This window comes from Halichoerus grypus, chromosome X (assembly GCF_964656455.1).
Source record: "Halichoerus grypus chromosome X, mHalGry1.hap1.1, whole genome shotgun sequence".
NCBI classification, from domain to species: Eukaryota; Metazoa; Chordata; class Mammalia; order Carnivora; family Phocidae; genus Halichoerus; species Halichoerus grypus.
The window spans coordinates 132,206,435-132,225,172 of record NC_135727.1 but is presented as its reverse complement, the minus strand read 5'-3'; the positions used below and the strand labels follow the sequence as shown (position 1 = coordinate 132,225,172).

General features: G+C 62.4%; 1 protein-coding gene across 3 annotated transcripts; it reads right to left on the bottom strand.

The window, feature by feature from the left end:
• Nucleotides 1–4,917: 4,917 nt before the first annotated feature.
• Nucleotides 4,918–18,671, bottom strand: GTPBP6 (GTP binding protein 6). 3 transcript variants are annotated; one of them, XM_078064719.1, is made up of 10 exons: nt 18,304–18,671; nt 14,764–14,901; nt 14,093–14,163; nt 13,813–13,943; nt 13,404–13,474; nt 12,063–12,221; nt 9,527–9,735; nt 7,074–7,222; nt 6,428–6,580; nt 4,918–6,140 (listed from the first exon to the last, which is right to left on the bottom strand). In XM_078064719.1, the coding sequence occupies exons 1-10, from the start codon at nt 18,653–18,655 to the stop codon at nt 6,017–6,019; spliced, it is 1,557 nt and encodes a 518-aa protein (XP_077920845.1). In that variant the 5' UTR covers nt 18,656–18,671; the 3' UTR covers nt 4,918–6,016. The 3 variants fall into 3 exon arrangements, 2 of the variants coding, with proteins under 2 accessions (XP_077920845.1, XP_077920846.1); XM_078064720.1 differs by having other exon boundaries at nt 13,813–13,940; XR_013444689.1 differs by lacking the exon at nt 4,918–6,140 and adding an exon at nt 8,300–8,423 and having other exon boundaries at nt 6,440–6,580.
• Between the last annotated feature and the right edge of the window lie 67 nt (nt 18,672–18,738).

Here is an 18,738-nt window from a genome sequence, read left to right as displayed (position 1 = left end):
TTTTTTGGTTTCCCGTGCACATGAACGTTATCTTTACACTATCGTCTATTAAGCGTGCAATTGTATGACACCTAAAGTGTGTACGTGCCTTAATTAAAACATACGTTATTGCTTAAAAATGCTAACCATCTGAGTTGTCGGGGTCATAACGACTGGCCACAGATAACCACAACAAATAGACTCATGAGGAGAAGTTGGAACCGGAATTACCAGAATGGGATGCAGAGACAGGAAGTGAGCGGATACTGTTGGAAGAATGGCGCCCGCAGCCTTGGCCAACCTTCCATTTGTAAGACACACAGTATCTGGGAAGCGCCGAGAGGCGAGCTGCGCCTGATTTCCCGCTACCCCAGTCTCCCGGGGCGGGGGCCTGTCACCCAGAGCCCGCCACCACTACTCACGCTGGACAACTGCCCCGAGTGCTCTCTCCCGCCTTGCCTTTCCCGTGGAAACCCTCATGCCCCAAAAGGGGTTTTCCCCGTGGCCTCAGGGGGCACCCGCCCCTGTTTTGGGAGACGGGAATCATGAAATTCTTCTTTCGGTGGTTGGCCTCAGCCACCTCCATGAGTTAAAACCCCGGGGGTCCGGACGAGACGCCCCCCCATGGGCGGCCAGGCATCGTGCTAGAGGCCTTAGCTCTGCTTCCCGGTACTCAGGGTTCCAACTTCATGACCCCAAAGGTCACAGAAGTCCCTCCTTTTGCACATGAGGGTTATGGAGCTGGTGGTTTCTAATTCTTGGCCAAAAGGTGAATCCCAATTACACTGTCTTATTTTTCTTCCCACATTAACAGGGGATCCAGGAGTTTCTGTGTATCTCATGTTCTGGAATATTCCTCCTACAATGGAACAGTCCTTAGACATTAGGTCTTCTTAGGATATAGTCTTGAAAATGATGCTATAACACAAGGACCACCGTGTCTGTGTCCGTTCCACGAGTACCTTGTCTTTGTGTCAGGAACGGTCCACGTGATCGTTTAATCCCAGAGGACGATCGACAAAGTCGGACATGTTTGTGCATTTTTGTTTCTGTCATTCAAGCGACCAAACCATCTGGTCAACGCATGGGAGGGTCTGTACAAGCGTGATGTTCACCGAGCACGTTCTACAGGTCACGGAGAGCTTTGTGCAAAAATAGTGCTGGGCCACAGTTTATTGTTGCTTTGGAGATTAAAACAGTGGATGAGGGCACCTGGGTGGCTCAGTCGTTAAGCGTCTGCCTTCAGCTCAGGTCATGAGCCCAGGGTCCTGGGATCGAGCCCCACATCGGGCTCCCTGCTCGGCGGGAAGCCTGCTTCTCCCTCTCCCACTCCCCCTGCTCTTGTTCCCTCTCTCACGGTCTCTGTGTGTCAAAAAAAAAAAAAAAAAACTTAAAAAACAAACAAAAAACTGGATGAAAAAAATTTTTTAACATTTTATTTATTTGGGAGAGAGAGAGAGCGTGAGCACGAATGGGGGGCAGAGGCAGAGGGAGAAGCAGACTCCCCGCTAAGCGGGAAAACTGACGTAGGGCTCGATCCCAGGGCCCCGAGATCACGACCTAAACTGAAGGCAGATGCTTCACCGACTGAGCCACCCAGGTGCCCCTGGATGCAACTTTTGAGTTCTGTGGTATTTTAAGTTCCTCAGTGCGGACATGAAGGAAAGATTCCACACTTCATTTTTTTTGAAGATTTTACCTTTTTTTTAATTAAAAAAAATTTTTTTTAAGATTTTATTTTTGACAGAGAGAGAGAGCAAGCACAAGCAGGGGGAAGTGGGAGAGGGAGAAGCAGGCTTCCCGTGGAGCAGGGAGCCCGATGTGGGGCTCGATCCCAGGACCCTGGGACCATGACCTGAGCCGAAGGCAGACGCTTAACGACTGAGCCAGCCAGGCGCCCTGAAGATTTTACTTTCAAGTAAACTCTACACCCAAGGTGAGGCTCAAACCTACAACCCCGAGGTCCACCGACTGGACCGGCCAGGCGTCCCCCTGGCCCCGTGTAGTTAATTTTAAAGATGAGACTTGTATCCGAGGGGTGAGCTCTCTGAGGGATCTGCCTGGCGGACGACAACGCCGTGGCTGAAGGTGTAGACGGCCAGCCCGCAGAGGAGGAGGCGGTGTAGTTCAGCTCTTCACAGCGCCTGGCAGGGTGCGTGGTCGGCTGGGTGAACGACCATCTCGCGATGGCGGCTCTGGGTCAAGCCCGTATTTGGTCCCACATCAGATCTGGGGTGGGGGCACTGCGGGGGTTTGGGTGGGCCCCCTTCCTGCAGCGACTGCTGCCCTCCCGGCACGTGGTTTTGTTCTCAGGGCCCGGCTCCTCTGGGCATGGTGGGCCCCGCAGTTGGGAGGGGAGAAGCCCATCTGCAGACAGAGGGGTCTTGGGGAAGCCTGGGTGCTGGCAGGGGGAGCGGGGTGGGGGGCGGTCTTGTACCTGTTCCCCCAATGGGAAGCTCGATACCCTCTCTGTGTGGCCCCCGAAACCTGTGGCCCTCCCTTCTAGGACCCAGAAGCCCCCTGACTCTCCCTCCCAGGCCCCGGAAGCCCCTGACTCTCCCTCCCAGGCCCCCCGAGGCCCCCAACCCTCTGTTGCAGGCCCCCTGGAACCCCCAGCCACCTCCTCAGCAAGACCCCACTGTGCTAAGCATCCACAGCAGATGTCAGGACCCTGCAGTCTCCAGGCCTTGGGGTGGGGCCTTTGGGATGGGGTGGGGATACCAGGCGGCAGGGGGTAAGGGGGGTGCCAGAAGGAGAGTGAGGGACCAGAGGCATGACCCATGCTGACTCCTTCCTTGTGTCTCCTGCACAGGGAGGAATTGGGGTGGAGCGGTCAGAGCCCAGAGAGGGGGTCTGGGGAGATGTATGTGCCCCTGGCGTAGGGACCGGGCAGAGCATGGCCGAAGAGGCTCAGGGCAGAGTGGAGCACACACCCAGGGGCGTGTGGACTGGGCTGGGCCTCAGGGGTTGGGGCGGCCCATGCAGGATGCTTCCCTGCCCCCTGGGGTCTGTTCGGAGACCCCGTAGGAGCAAATCCCCCAGGGGCTGAGCTGAGTGAAGCAGAAAGCCTGGCGGGTCTCCTGGACTGATCAGCCTTCCCAGAGGCGGCAGGTGTCCTGACGCTCCAGCCACACCTGGGCCGTCCTGCAGCCTGCCCTGGCCACTGGGCCGACTGGGACAGTGCTGCGGGACTTCACGCCTGCCCTGGCCACTGAGCCGGCCCGGACGGGGCTGGGGGACCTCACGCCCCCGTCCACTGAGCCGGCCCGGACGGTGCTGGGGGACCTCGCGCCCCCCAGTCCACTGAGCCGGCCCGGACGGTGCTGGGGGACCTCGTGCCCCCCAGTCCACTGAGCCAGCCCGGACGGTGCTGCGTGGGACCTCCCGCCCCCTAGTCCACTGAACCGGCCCGGATGGTGCTGCGTGGGACCTCGCGGCCCCCAGTCCACTGAACCGGCCCGGACGGTGCTGGGGGACCTCGTGCCCCCCTGTCCACTGAGCCGGCCCGGACGGTGCTGCGTGGGACCTCGTGCCCCCCAGTCCACTGAGCCGGCCCGGACGGTGCTGCGTGGGACCTCCTGCCCCCCAGTCCACTGAGCCGGCCCGGACGGGGCTGGGGGACCTCGCGCGCCCCCAGTCCACTGGGCCGGCCCGGACGGTGCTGTGTGGGACCTCGTGCCCCCCAGTCCACTGAGCCGGCCCTGACGGTGCTGGGGGACCTTGCGCCCCCCAGTCCACTGAGCCGGCCCGGACGGTGCTGGGGGACCTCGGGCACCCCCAGTCCACTGAGCCGGCCCGGACGGTGCTGGGGGACCTCGCGCCCCCCAGTCCACTGAGCCGGCCCGGACGGTGCTGGGGGACCTCGTGCCCCCCAGTCCACTGAGCCGGCCCGGACGGTGCTGCGTGGGACCTCCCGCCCCCCAGTCCACTGAGCCGGCCCGGACGGGGCTGGGGGACCTCGCGCGCCCCCAGTCCACTGAGCCGGCCCGGACGGTGCTGCGTGGGACCTCACGCCCCCCAGTCCACTGAGCCGGCCTGGACGGTGCTGGGGGACCTCGTGTCCCCCTGTCCACTGAGCCGGCCCAGACGGTGCTGCGTGGGACCTCCTGCCCCCCAGTCCACTGAGCCGGCCCGGACGGTGCTGGGGGACCTCGCGCGCCCCCAGTCCACTGAGCCGGCCCGGATGGTGCTGGGGGACCTCGGGCGCCCCCAGTCCACTGAGCCGGCCCTGACGGTGCTGGGGGACCTTGCGCCCCCCAGTCCACTGAGCCGGCCCGGACGGTGCTGGGGGACCTCGGGCACCCCCAGTCCACTGAGCCGGCCCGGACGGTGCTGGGGGACCTCAGGCACCCCCAGTCCACTGAGCCGGCCCGGATGGGGCTGGGGGACCTCACACCCCCGTCCACTGAGTCTGCCTGAACGGGGCTGTGGGACCTTGCGCCCCCAGTCCACTCAGCCGGCCTGGATGGTGCTGGGGGACCTCACGCCCCCCAGTCCACTGAGCCGGCCCGGACGGTGCTGGGGGACCTCACGCCCCCGTCCACTGAGCCGGCCTGGACGGTGCTGGGGGACCTCGGGCACCCCCAGTCCACTGAGCCGGCCCAGATGGGGCTGGGGGACCTCACACCCCCGTCCACTGAGTCTGCCTGAACGGGGCTGGGGGACCTCGTACCTCCAGTCCACTGAGCCGCTGAGCCGGCCTGGATGGTGCTGGGGGACCTTGCGCCATCCGCGTCCACTGTGTGGGCCTGACAGCGCAGAGGACCTCGTATCAGCTCCACACTCAGCCCTCGGGGCCCCTGTGGGAGGAGTGGGTGAGGCCGTCCCAGCACACAGCTAGCTCACGGGGCGATGTCGTCCAGTCCTGTCCGCCGATACCCCAGGACCCTGCGCGTGAGCGTCCCAGGGCCGCTGGCACAGATGATCACATGTGGGGGCTTCAGAGCACAGGGATTTATTCTCGAAACGGTTCTGGAAGCCAGGGCGCTGACATGGGTCTGACTGGGCCAATGTCAGGGGCGGGGTCCTTCTGGCGAGAACCCGGCTCCCACACTCCCGGCTTTCCTCGATCCCGGCTCCTCCTCATTCTTCCACACCAGCACCGCGGGGACCTCAGTTTCCCCGACTCAGCCTCTGCTCTGTCCTCACAGCTCAGGACTCGAGTAAGGAGAAGGCTCTCCCGTCTTCAGGAAAGACACACCCCCCCGCATGCCCCGAGGCAGGCTACAGACTTTTTTTTTTTATTTTTAATCCCTGAATGCTGAAATCTGGAATCACTCACAAAACACTGCTGTAAGGGTGAACACACTTCGAAGGGGGAAAACGAAGTAAAGCATTTCCCAGGGCGGCGACAGAGAGGCCTCTCACGTCAGCGTTCCCTCCAGAGAATGGGCAACGGCGCCACGCTCAGACGTGTATGAATGTCTCTAAAAGCGGAGGGACCGGCGTCCAGTTCTGCGCCCCAGGGTGTGTGTCCTGGGACCTGCGGTGAAGACAGCCCAGGTCCGTGACAGGCCGTGGGGAAGGCGAGGTCCCTCCTGTCTCTCCCTCGTCGGAGCCGGCTGCCTGTGAGCGTGGAGCATCCCGGCTTTGTGCTGATTCAGTGACACACCGTGTTTTCTCCTCGACCCGTGCAGAGAGGCTTCTGGGTGGCCAGGAGACTGTCACAATGTCCAGGACGCTCCGTGGGGAGCAGCTGTGAGTCTGTGACACACAGCAGATGGGGAAACCCCAGCTGGCCCTCTCACGGCCACCACGGGCAGGACCTCTGCAGGGCGGCCCACCCACGGACGCAGCAGGAAGGCTGGTCTACAAACACGAGCAGAGCTTTGAATATCTCGTAGCCGAAACGCTGCGGGAGGGACGCCAGCTCTCACGAGGCATGCACCATCCCCCAGGAACCAGAACCGCTCAGTCCGCCTGCAAGCTGAGCTTTGACTTCCAGCCACAGCAGGCAGCCACCAGCCCTTCCACCCTGAGCGGCCACGGAGGGGACGGCGGCCGCTTCAGTGGACGGCTGAACCCACACAGTGTCCACTCACTCGGGGAAGAGCTTCCTGAACTTGCCGTAGGCGGAGCTGCTGATGACGACCCTGACGTCAGCCACGCCGGCCTCGGGAATCACGTCCACCTCCTGCACCGTGGCCTCCCGATGCAGCCAGCTGAGGACGTGAGCAAGGGCGGCATTCTGGAAGGACGTGTTCGCAGGAACTGCTCCCCCAGGGAGCTCCGTCCCCGAGCCCGCACATGACCTTGTCGTCACTGCCCACGGCCCGGGAACGCCTGGCACGCCAACAGCCAGCCGGCGCCCGCACGTGGGGTGATTAACCCACATTCACGGCAACCCAGAAATGACGCGGCACGTCTGTGTGCTGGCGCCTGGCCCGTTCCGCTGCCTTCCCCGCACCTCCACACCCCGCATGGCCCCCGCCGGGCCAGCCCCACGCACCTCAGCTGCGTGCCCGCCAGCCGGACCCGGAGGGTGAGGACCCGTCTTCCCGTGGCTCTCAGAACGGCGTCTTCCAGCCGGGCTCTCAGCTCCGGGAGCCCGTGCCCCAGGACAGCGGACACGGCGACAGCCTGTGGTCCCGCCGGGCTGTACCTGTGTGGGGACAGCCAGCAGACCCTGCTCAGCCTCGGGAAGACGGAGCGAGGGTCCTCCAGGGGCCCCCGCCCACAGGCCCCCACTGTGACCCCCTCCGTGTGTGTCAGGAGAGGACGCGGCTCCGTCGGACAGGAACACAGAGGAAACCATGACGAGGATGTAGTGAGATATGGGGTCTGTGTGGGCGGGGGCGCTCAGAACACACCACCCCAAAATATGCTGCTCTGGTGGCCTGCTGATTCTTGCGAGTTCCGGCCCTTCACAGCAGGCAGGTGGGGGAAGAGCGCGCTACCTCCCCTTTTCTTCCTGAAAGCAGGGGAGGACGCGCCACGGGAGGACGCGCCACGGGAAGCTGCTTCCAGCGCCTGCACGGCAGCAGCCTGCTGTTATCAGCCACATCGAGGCCCCCATCACACAGGTGCATCACCGGCACTCGCCAGAAACGAGGCTCCAGGGTCGTGGGGCAGTGGGCGGGCGGGGGTCCACTCACCCGGGCACCAGGTCCACCTTGTTATGAACTTCCAGCACGGAGTCCAGGAGTGGGGCGGGCAGGTGTAGGCCGCGCAGGGTGGACAGAACGCTGGCTTTCTGCAGCTCCGTCTCAGGGTGGCTCACGTCCCTCACGTGGACGATCAGATCCTGAGGAAGACAAGCCACGTGGTGGGGACAGGGATGGGACGGGACACTGGTCCTCAACCCCCCACAGAGGAGCACCCACCCAGATGGGGACTCTGACGGGCACCGCGTGCCCAGGTGGGAGTGGGGCGGTCCTGTGCAGTCCGTAGCGCCGGTGAGGTGTGTGGGACCTGGGGGTGGGAGCTCCCTGAGACCAGAGCGCGCCCGTGGCTCACCCGGGGCCCCTTGCGCGGGGTCTCGCCCTGGGCGGGCCACTCCCCTAACCCTAACCCAGGGCCTTGGGCGTCTCACACGTCTCAAACCCACACACACCTGCACGCTCACTGTGAAACTTTCAGAGTCTGAGTTACTTCGAATTTTATTTATTTATTTTTTAAGATATTATTTATTTGAGAGAGAGAGAATGAGAGACAGAGAGCATGAGAGGGGGGAGGGTCAGAGGGAGAAGCAGACTCCCCGCTGAGCAGGGAGCCCGATGCGGGACTCGATCCCGGGACTCCAGGATCATGACCTGAGCCGAAGGCAGTCGCTTAACCAACTGAGCCACCCAGGCGCCCGAGTTACTTCGAATTTTAAAGAATCATTTTTGCCTGATTTTAAATGGTTTACAGGTAGGGGTCTGACGCAGAACTGGGAAAACGCAGTAAGAACTGCCTATAATTCTGACCCTGGAAACAGAGAGAAAATTTACATTCCAGGATGTTCGCTTCCAGGTTTTAGATGCACTTAAAATTAAGAAAAAGATAAGCATTTTATTCCAGAAACATATTAGTTTTGGGAAATGCGGACAGTGAGGCGGCGTGCTCTTCTGACTACGTCCTGGTCTTCCTGGAGTCGCCCGGCTCTTCCTTTCCGTCCTGGGACACCGTCCACGACATGCGTTACATTCGTCTGTCACCTCTCCTTGGCCCCTCTGAACCCGGAGCGTGTTGAGCACCGTGTGGGCATTGCGGGACGCCCTTCAGTTGGGGTTTGTCTGGTTGTTTCCTCGTGTTGACACTGGATTTGGGGTTTGGGTGGAAGCCCCAAGAGAATGTGCCCTTGAATCACCTCACCCCAAAGCTGCACACAAAGGCTGACCTGAGGGCCAAGGGGCAGCTGTCACAGGTCTCCCCGCAGAGCGGCTCCACCTCCTTCTGGAGTTAGTCTTGGAAGAGGTCACTAGGCGGGGCTTGCGCTCAGGGTAAGTTACGGCGCCGGCTTCCTGAGTGGGTGGAACGGGAGTCCCCAGGGCTGTGTCATGTATGAGGAGACCTGGCCTCTGGGTTGTGTTGTGTATGAGGGTAACCCAGGCCATAGTGCTGTGTCACGTATGACGGCATCCGGCCCCCATGTTGTATTGTATGTGAGGGGACCCGGTCCTCGGGCTGTATCGTGTGAGGGGACCTGGTTCCTGGGGTTACATTGTGAACGAGGGGATCCAGTCCTCGGGCTGTACCATGTGTGAGGGGACCCGGTCCCTGGGCTGTGTCATGTGTGAGGGGATCCGGGCCCTGGGTTGTGTCGTCTATGAGGGCATCTGGCCCCCATGTTGTGTCATGAGTGAGAGGATCTGGTCCCTGGGTTGTGTCATGTGTGAGGGGATCCAGCCATCATGTTGTCAGGTGTGAGGGGACCCAGTCCCCAGGTTGTGTCATGAAATGACCTGGTCCCCAGGGCTGTGTCATGTGAGGGGACCCGGTCCCTGGGTTGTGTCATGTGTGAAGGAGCCTGGTCCCCGTGTTGTATCAGGTATGAGGAGACCTGGTCCCCAGGGCTGTGTCATGAATGAGGAGACCCAGTCCCCAGCTTGTGTCATGTGTGAAGGGACCCAGGCCCCAGGGTTGTGTCATGTGTGAGGGAGCCTGGTCCCTGTGTTGTATCAGGTATAAGGAGACCTGGTCCCCAGGGCTGTGTCATGAATGAGGAGACCCAGTCCCCAGCTTGTGTCATGTGTGAAGGGACCCAGGCCCCAGGGTTGTGTCATGTGTGAGGGAGCCTGGTCCCCGTGTTGTATCAGGTATAAGGAGACCTGGTCCCCAGGGCTGTGTCATGAATGAGGAGACCCAGTCCCCAGCTTGTGTCATGTGTGAAGGGACCCAGGCCCCAGGGTTGTGTCATGTGTGAGGGAGCCTGGTCCCCGTGTTGTATCAGGTATGAGGAGACCTGGTCCCCAGGGCTGTGTCATGAATGAGGAGACCCAGTCCCCAGCTTGTTTCATGTGTGAGGGGATACGGTCCCCAGGGTTGTGTTGTGTCTGAGGGGAACCAGTCCCAGGTTATTCAGGTGATTTCAGTAAGTCAGCCCCTGGGATCATCGCACACTCACTGAATGAGCCACGTCTTCCAGGGTAGCGGAGAAGGACTCAATGAGGCTGTGGGGCAGCTGGGAGAGGAAGCCGATGGTGTCCATGTAAATGACAGCCATGCGGGAGGGCAGCCACCCAGCATGGGCTGTGACGTCCAGCGTCGCAAACAGCTGATCCCGGGGCTGGACAGCATCATCGTCTGTCAGGGCCTTAATCAGCGTGGTTTTTCCTGGAAGGTGGGTCACAGGGGACGCGCTGCATGAAAGGCCCCCTCACACGTGCCCCACCGTCTACTGCTGCACCTCGGGCAGCTCCATGTCCAAGCCACGTGTCTCTCGCAGAGGGGGTGGCCAAGGTTTGTAAGATCTCTGAGCGCCTAGATCTCTGTAGAACCCTCAGGATGCCCCTGTGAGGGCAACAGGAGGATGCTGCTATCCCTCTCACGCATGCGAGTCAGGAGGGCCAGGGCCTGGGGAATGAGTGCCTACTTACAGGAGAGTGACGGTGTAGACTGGGTGGTGATGTGTGTGAGAGGGAGGGGGGTGGGATGGGCACCCGTGCAGATGAGGGTAATGATGTAGACAGGGTGGTCATTATTTGTACGTGTGAGTGACATGAGATTGGCACTCACGAAGATGAGGCAAGTGCTTTGGCTGCCTAAGATGCAATGGGTATCTGCATAGAGAAAAGCGATGGTGTAGATGGGGTGATGGTGGAGGAGGAATATGTGTGCTCTGTGTGTGAGGGGGGCTGGGCGTCTGTGTAGACGGGGTGATGGTGGAGTGGGGGTGCGTGTGCTGTAAGGAGGCTTGAGCGTCTGTGTAGACGGGGTGATGGCGCAGTGGGGGTGTGTGTGCTGTGTGAGGGGGGCTGGGCGTCTGTGTAGACGGGGTGATGGTGGAGTGGGGGTGTGTCTGCTGTGTGAGGGGGGCCGGGCGTCTGTGTAGACGGGGTGATGGTGGAGTGGGGGTGCGTGTGCTGTGTGAGGGGGGCCGGGCGTCTGTGTAGACGGGGTGATGGCGGAGTGGGGGTGCGTGTGCTGTGTGAGGGGGGCCGGGCGTCTGTGTAGACGGGGTGATGGTGGAGTGGGGGTGCGTGTGCTGTGTGAGGGGGGCCGGGCGTCTGTGTAGACGGGGTGATGGCGGAGTGGGGGTGCGTGTGCTGTGTGAGGGGGGCCGGGCGTCTGTGTAGACGGGGGTGATGGCGGAGTGGGGGTGCGTGTGCTGTGTGAGGGGGGCCGGGCGTCTGTGTAGACGGGGGTGATGGCGGAGTGGGGGTGCGTGTGCTGTGTGAGGGGGGCCGGGCGTCTGTGTAGACGGGGGTGATGGTGGAGTGGGGTGCGTGTGCTGTGTGAGGGGGGCCGGGCGTCTGTGTAGACGGGGTGACGGCGGAGTGGGGGTGCGTGTGCTCTAAGGAGGCTTGAGCGTCTGTGTAGACGGGGTGATGGCGGACGGGAGTGTGACGGTGTCGGCAGTCCCTGAGTATGTGTCTGTAATGCCCCAGCTGACGTCCCCTGCACGGCCTTCCTGACCAGGTGGACCTGGGTCTGCAGCCAAGCTCCGTGTTCAGTGGGGAAGGAACCCAGGACCGGGCTAGCACAGGGGGATTACTGGTGGCCCCCGGCTTCGCCTGCTGCGAAGGTCAATCAGGAGGGGATTATTCTCCCAGGGGAGACCTGGCACCACTGCCAGGACACGGACTCCTCCTGTTCTCGTCCGTGCAGGCTGAGCCACGGGGATCCTGCTAGACCCGGGTGTAACCCCCGTCCGCCACGGACAAGTAACCCCCGTAGTCACCGCCCGACAGGCCACGCAGTATTCTGCATTTCCCACCAGGGGTGAACTGCGTGTACGCAGACAGGATTCTCTAAAACCTAGGTGTGCCCCCAGCTTTCCGGTCCAGGTTTTCTGGGACGTTCCCTCCCTGCCCTGGACATGGACCGCCAGCTCCTCAAGGACAGGGAGCGAGTCGCGTCACGTTGGTTTTCGGAGCACACACAGGGGAACTGCACCTTACGGCGGCACATGCTGTGGAGTGAATCTCGATGGTGACAAGCAAGCCTGCCGTGCCTTCCCTTCACGGGAGGGTACCCGTGAGCTCAGGGCTTCAGCACGAAGGACACCCAGGAGTCTGCACGCCGCACACGATCACGCTAACCGCACGTTAAGCTGAACCTTGGAATGCGCCGTGAAGTCTTACCGGGCACAATCGGAACTGTTTTTTATTCTTCTACGGGCAGGTCTACCGTAAACGAGCTTAGAAACGTCAGACTGTTTTCTGTCTCCGAGTCTGAAGAGCACCGGTAAGAGATGGAGTCCAGTCCCCCGCCCAGCGCTTGACAACCACACTAGGGACTTGACAGGGTACTGGCCGTCAGCACTGTGACAGCCCGGGGATACCAGCCACGCTCTCCACCTGCTCTCGTCATCTGTCCGCCCTCTGAGTACCACGGTCTTGTTGCTTTTGCAAGCGGTTCTCCCCAAATACACTAGCCCAACGCTGGGATACTGGGGGGGACGGACAGTGGACCCTACTCGCGCCCGGAAGTGCTCTTACCACAGTTCGTGTATCCCACCACAGAGATCACAGGAAACTCTTGCCGTCTCCGCTGCTTCCCCAGGAGACGCCTTTTCTTCCTCAGTCTCTCCAGGGCCTTCCGAATCTTTATCTCCTTTTCTTTCAAGAGGCGCTGTTGCAGCTGCATGAACGATTCTCCTAAAAACACCCAAGGTAGCGAGTCAGCGGGCAGATGCGGCAGGAAAGATGTCAGGGCGAAGTGTGCCACAGAGAGGGATGTGGACTGACATCTTCTCGCCGGGATCCTCCTGACCTGTTCTCCCACAGGCCGCTGCCTCGCCTTCCCATCAACGAGACGGCTCTGTCCAGCAGAAAGTGGCCTCACCTGAGGCCTTCTGCCCCCCGAGGTCAGGTGGGCTTCCCTTTTTTTGGGAGCAAGAGGCAGCCTCAGAAGGACAGCCCCCTGATATCCACAGCCAACTGAAAGACACATCCACATCCTGACCCCCAGGACCTGTGAATGGGACCTCATTTTGGAATAGGGTCTTGGCACATATAACTGGTCAAGGATCTGAGATGAGCTTATCCTAGCTGAGGGTGGCCCTAAATCCAAAGACAAACGTCTGTAGAACAGACAGAAGGAGACACAGAGGAGAAGCCATGTGAGGACAGAGGCAGAGATGGGAGGGACCACGGCCACAAGCCCAGGGATGCCTGGAGCCCCAGAAGCTGGACGAGGCAGAAAGGACCTTGAGCCTCTGGAGGGAGCACGGCCCCGCCCCGCCTGGATCTCAGCGGCCCCGCCCCGCCTGGATCTCAGCGGCCCCGCCCCGCCTGGATCTCAGCGGCCCCGCCCCGCCTGGATCTCAGCGGTCCCGCCCCGCCTGGATCTCAGCGGCCCCGCCCCGCCTGGATCTCAGCGGCCCCGCCCCGCCTGGATCTCAGCGGCCCCGCCCCGCCTGGATCTCAGCGGCCCCGCCCCGCCTGGATCTCAGCGGCCCCGCCCCGCCTGGATCTCAGCGGTCCCGCCCCGCCTGGATCTCAGCGGCCCCGCCCCGCCTGGATCTCAGCGGCCCCGCCCCGCCTGGATCTCAGCGGCCCCGCCCCGCCTGGATCTCAGCGGCCCCGCCCCGCCTGGATCTCAGCGGCCCTGCCCTGCCTGGATTTCAGACTCCGGTCTCCACAGTTAAACCCTGGTTTGTGGTCTTTTGTTACAGCTGCCCCAGGAGACCCCCTAGATATCTTAGCTTGTGTGAATGTGACCACATACAAGGCCCACACGCAGCCCTTGCCCCGCTGGGATCTTTCTGCCACGTCCTCCTCCTAGGGGTAGCTGCTGTGACATCCCCCCCCTTAGCACCCCTTGACCTCACACGTTACCTGACCCCATGATGTAGCGCGAGCCCCCTCCTCGTCCATCCGGGTGGGCAGTGCTGCTTTTCAGGTGGGACCTGCCGTGGAAAGGGGGCATCTCAGCAGACAGGAGCAGACACACATGTCCATGCAGTGAGAGCAGAGCAGCTGCCCACACAGACAAGTGAGGGTGAGAACTCTGGCTGGGGAGAGCAAGGCGGGTGGTCTTCCCCCACCTGGGCCTTCATCACCGCGGGTGGAGGGCCCCACAGTGGGGTGACGTGCCCTGGCAGGCATGCTGCTGGGACGTGGCACCGGACAAGCCAAGCTGTCCAGGAGGGCGTGGCCAGCCCTGCATTCTGACTACGCCGCAGGTGACGGTGAACTCAAACACACAACCGCGAGAAGAGGCTCTGCTGTCGGCTGCGCCAAGTACCTGAGAAGGGGGAGCTCGGCCAGGGCCACCTGCAGCCGCGCTTCCCTGCTCCGGGCATTGCAGCGGAAAATGTGGAGGACGACCGTGAATCGGTCCAACACCGGCACGCCCCAGGTGGCCTCCAGGTCCTTCTGGAAAGGGAGAGAGGGAGTGACGGCGTCTGCAGGGGTACCTCGGGTGAGGGGCGGCTGTGACGCCGTCCGCGATTCCATGTCCTCAGCTGTCCCGTCCCAGCGGGATGCTGACCCCACTCCCCCAGCCCACTGAGACTCCCAAATACCTTGGTAGGCGTGGCCAGCCTCTCCACATTCAGAAAGACCGCTGTGATTTCTGGCGACCCTCTGATTTTCTCTGGGGAGAAGAGAAGGTCCCCTCAGATGTCTGTGCTCCGTGGAGTCCATCGCGGGACTGACCCTCAGCGTTGGTTGGCTGTGCTCACCGGACACCCTCAACTCTCTGCGCGTACTAGGGAAGTCGGGTGTGCCGGACGGGGGTCAAGGGGAGGACTGGAGTCCACCTGCAGGAGTGTGGGTCTTGCAGACACATGGCGGTCGCACAACCCCACAGGGACTGAATGGGTCTAAGACCTGGGCTGACACAGACGGGCGGCGCGCACCCCTCTGGGCGTATCTGCAGGGCTCAGCTTGCTGATCTCTACAGTGAGCTGGATGTCGGTTGGGGCTGGAGACCCTCGGGGGTCTGTGGAAGGCCGGGTTCACACCCAGCACCCTATCTGGAGGGGAGGCTGGGCTGGGGGCCTCAGGGTCGGTTTCCACCCTACTCCTAACTGCCGACGGCACCACCGGGCAGGGTGCAAGTTGTCTGAGGGGCATGGTGGGCTTTTCAATGTCTGATCCAAGTTCCCATGAGGCCGCCTCTACCCAGCCCAGATGGAGAGCCCGACTCTTGCTCTGTTTCTCTCAGGAGGAAGGGAGGGGCACAGGGACCCACCTGTCAGGTTCTCTAAGGTCCCTCTGCCGAAGATGAGTTTCCCATCTGGTGTTTTGGTGGGTACCACCATCCTGTCTGCCACCGACCAGCCATCCAGTGTGTGGACCAGTGCTTCTGCCTCCGCCACCTGCCACTCAGCTTTGGGGAGACACAGGGCCAGGGTGAGGGACGTGTCCCCATGGGCTCAGCCCCGGGCCCCGTCCAGCCCTGGCCCGTGTCCCTCGGCTGGGATGGCTTCCTGCAGTGTGTGCAGAGCTCCTGAGAAAGCACCCAGAGACACAGCTCTGCTGTTCCAGGCACAGACTGCGAGAAGGGGAGGACAAGGCCAGGGGGACGCAATGACGGGCCCTCCTTACGTGGGAACTGGGGGCTTGGCAGCGAACGGGACGTCTGCTCTGGAACGCCGCCAGGACAACGTATGATGGGCAGCCCCTGCTCAAGGCCCCAGCCCCCCATGCCCTCAGCTCCTGTGACCAGCCCCTCCTTGGGACCCCGCCCACCGTCTGGGATGCTCCTGGAACCTTCCCCAGGCCCCCTCCTGCACAGGGCCGGCACCCAGGCCCCACGTGTCATCCTGTCTGTCCAGGGCGGCCGTGATCTTTCCTGTGCTGCATTGGCACCGGGCTCTGGGGATACCCACTCCTTACCCACGGCGGCTCACGGCCCACCCTGCAGGGAATGCGGCGTGCTCCCTGGGCCCTCAGGGGCTGCCACGCAAGATGTGCTGTCTGCTGGGTTATGACAGACCATGGGGGCCACTCTGAGACACTGCGCTCCCCCGACTGCCCCACGAGGCTGCCCCCCACCCCTGCGGCACCATGTCACAGAGGAGCCGTCCCAACTGCACAGCGCAGCCCCTGCTGCATTATCCCCACTCCAGCGACCAGGTGCTGCGGTCTTTGGGCCAGCCTTGCTGACCAGTGGCAAACCTCAGGTGCCTGAATCGTCCGCAGAGCTTAGGAACAGGGAGGAAACTGAGGCTGGGAGGGGATGCTAATGATAAGGCTCATAGGGATCCGAAGCCTTGGGGAGAGGCCCCAAGCTCTGCTTGGTGGGAGACGGGGTGCCCCATCCTCTGGGCTGAGAGGAGGCACAGTGTCCTCACTTTGATTCCTGATGGGCCTCGCGGGTCCTCCTCACCTCCACCCTTGCGGTCGCTCAGATCAGCTGCATGGGGCCACCCCTCGACTTCCCTCCTTCAACGTCACGTGTAGGCCATCAGCAAACCCCACAGACGCTGTCTTTCCTGACCTCCATGTGGGGGCCACGTCCCCCAGCTCCATCGTGGATCACCGTGAGGCTTCCCACAACACCCTGCTGGGGTCGTGAGCCTTCCCCACGAGCTGAGGGTGTGGTCAAAATGCCACGTGGAACCCCCCACCCCTAGGGCTAGGTACCCACTTGGTGGGAGTGAACACTGAGAAACACCGTGGAGTCCACAGTTCAGAGACACAGGCTCACTCACGACTGGGACTACGGAACGCGTCCCCTGCCCACCTCACCACCACAGCACCAAAGGCCCCTGGACGGCAGCATCTTTTGCCCGGTGCCTTATGCCCAGCCATTAGGCAGAAATTACAGGACCCAGAGCAGCATCAGAACCTGAGTCCAATACAGAGGGGACACTGGATTTGTCAGACCAGGAACTGAATACGACTATAGGACCCCTGGGTGGCTCAGTCGGTGATGTCACGATCCCGGGGTCCTGGGATCGAATCCCATGTCGGGCTCCCTGCTCTGTGGGAAGTCTGCTTCTCCCTCTTCCTCTGCCCCTCCCCCTGCTTGTGCACGTGCTCTCTAAAATAAATAAGTCTTTAAAAAAACACAAACGACTATGACTCATACGATATGGGCTCTGACAGATAAAGTAGGAAGCACGCAAGAACAGATGGGCAGCGTAAGCAGACAGATGGGAACTCTAAGAAAGAACGGAACACAAACGTTAGCGGTCAGAAACACTCTAATCGAAGTGAAAAAGTCCTCTGATGGGCTTCTGAGCGGGCTGGGCAAGGTTGAGGCACAGGTCCGTCAGCGTGCAGACAGGACGAGAGTGACAATCACAAACGTCTGCCGTGGTAACGACGTTGTCAAGAGAGCGAAGAGTCAGGCCACCGACTTGGAGTGGAGCATTTGTAAGACATCTGAGAAAGGACTTATCCACAGCGTGCGAAGAACGCTTGAGGCTCAGCGATAAGAGAAGAATTGATGACACAATGGTCTGGAGACCCAACACACACCTCACGGAACACACGGGGACGGCAAAGGCTAGGAAGAGAGGCTCCGCGTCAGCGCTCGTCGGGGAAATACGTGCAGATTTCAGCGAGAGCCCGGTAGGCACCGATGAGACTGGCCCCAAATGCACCACGCGGACGGCACCTAATGCTGGCGAGGGTCCGGAGCAACGAACAAGATCCGCTCGTGGTTGCTGATGGGAATGCAAAACGGTGCAGCCCCTCGGAAAGCAGTCAGGTGGTACCTACCTATCGTCTACCTGCCCAGTTGACAGAGACAGAGAGCGAGCGAGGCGAGCACGAACAGGAGCACAGGGAGAAGCAGGCTCCTTCCCGAATGCACAGGGACCCCGACGCGGTCCCCGGGACCATGACCTGAGCCGAAGGCAGACGCTTCACCGACGGAGCCACCAGGCGCCCCAGACAACAGGTTATTGTCGGCCGACACAAGCGCGCTGTCGAGCCACACAAAGCCACGCAGGAACCCGAGATGCACGTTACTGGGTGAAAGGAGCCGGTCTGCAGAGGCCGCACAGTGCACGAGTCTATGACATTCCGGAAAAGGCGCGACGGCGCACGCCCACAGGGGGGTGGGGCTGCTTCCAGCGAGGCAGGTTTGGGGGATTGGCGGGGTGGGGTTTTATTGGGGCCCTCGGCGCCCCGCCCCTCCGAGCCCTCGCCCTGAGCACCTGTCCCCGAAACCCCGCCCCCGGTAGCCCCGCCCCTCCGGGTCTCCGCCCCCGGGTCCCCGAAACCCCGCCCCTCCGAGTCTCCACCCCGGTAGTCCCGCCTCTGAGTCCCCGAAACCCCGCCCCTCCGAGTCTCCACCCCCAATAGTCCCGCATCTGAGTCCCCGAAACCCCGCCTCCGGCAGCCCCGCCCCTCTGAGTCTCCACCCCGACAGCCTCTCTGAGTCTCCAACCCCGACAACCCCTCCTGAGTCCTCGCCCTGAGCACCAGGACTCGAAGCCCCGCCCCAGCGTTCCACTCTGAACTCCAGACTCGGAGTCCCGGCCCTCCTAGTCCCCGCCCCCGACAACCCCGCCTCTGAGCACCGACTCGAGGCCACGCCCCTCCGAGTCTCCGTCCCCCAACAACTCCGCCCCTCTGAGTCCCCGCCCCGAGCACCAGCACTCGAAGTCCCGCCTCTGAGCGCCAGCCCTCGGAGCCCCGCCCCTCCGAGTCCCCGCCCCCCGGCCACCCCGCCTCTGAGCACCTGCACTCTAAACCACGCCCTTCCGAGTCTCCGCCCCTGGAAGCCCCGCCACTCACTGTCCCCGGCCCCGCCCGCGGCGCCGCTCCGGGTCACCTCGGGTCAGCTGCGGCTTCCCCGGTCCCCGCTTGACCTCAGGGTGAATCAGGCACACGCGCTGGGTCCCCACTGGCAGCAACGGGTCCCTCCTCAATAGCTCCTCCTCCTCCGCTTCCTCCTCCTCCGCATCTTCTGGCTCCTCCTCCTCCTCTCCCGCTCGGCTTCTCGGGCCATCAGCCCGTGGGCCCCGTCCTTCACCTCCTCGCCCCTTGAGGCCCCCGGGGCCGAAGGCGGCGAGCGCGCGATGGGGGCAGGCCGGCAGCGGCAGCGCAGCTCTCGGAGCCCCGCGGCCGAAAACCACGCGAGAGAGCCAGGTCCCCGGGCGGACGGCGGCCCGTAGGGCCCACATCCCGCGTTCGCCCGCACGCAATGGGGCGGGGCTTCGGGGGCGTGCTCCCGCGCGGGCTCCCCATTGGCCGCCTGGCGTCACGT

What these genes read in the sequence shown, in the direction of transcription:
- GTPBP6 (XM_078064719.1), bottom strand. Translation starts at nt 18,655, where the DNA reads ATGTGGGCCCTACGGGCCGCCGTCCGCCCGGGGACCTGGCTCTCTCGC. An exon ending in GAAGCCGCAGCTGACCCGAG is followed by an intron (nt 14,902 to 18,303) that starts GTGACCCGGAGC and finishes GTCTCCCCAAAG; the next exon opens with CTGAGTGGCAGGTGGCGGAG. An exon ending in GCGCTACATCATGGGGTCAG is followed by an intron (nt 12,222 to 13,403) that starts GTAACGTGTGAG and finishes GGGTGTTTTTAG; the next exon opens with GAGAATCGTTCATGCAGCTG.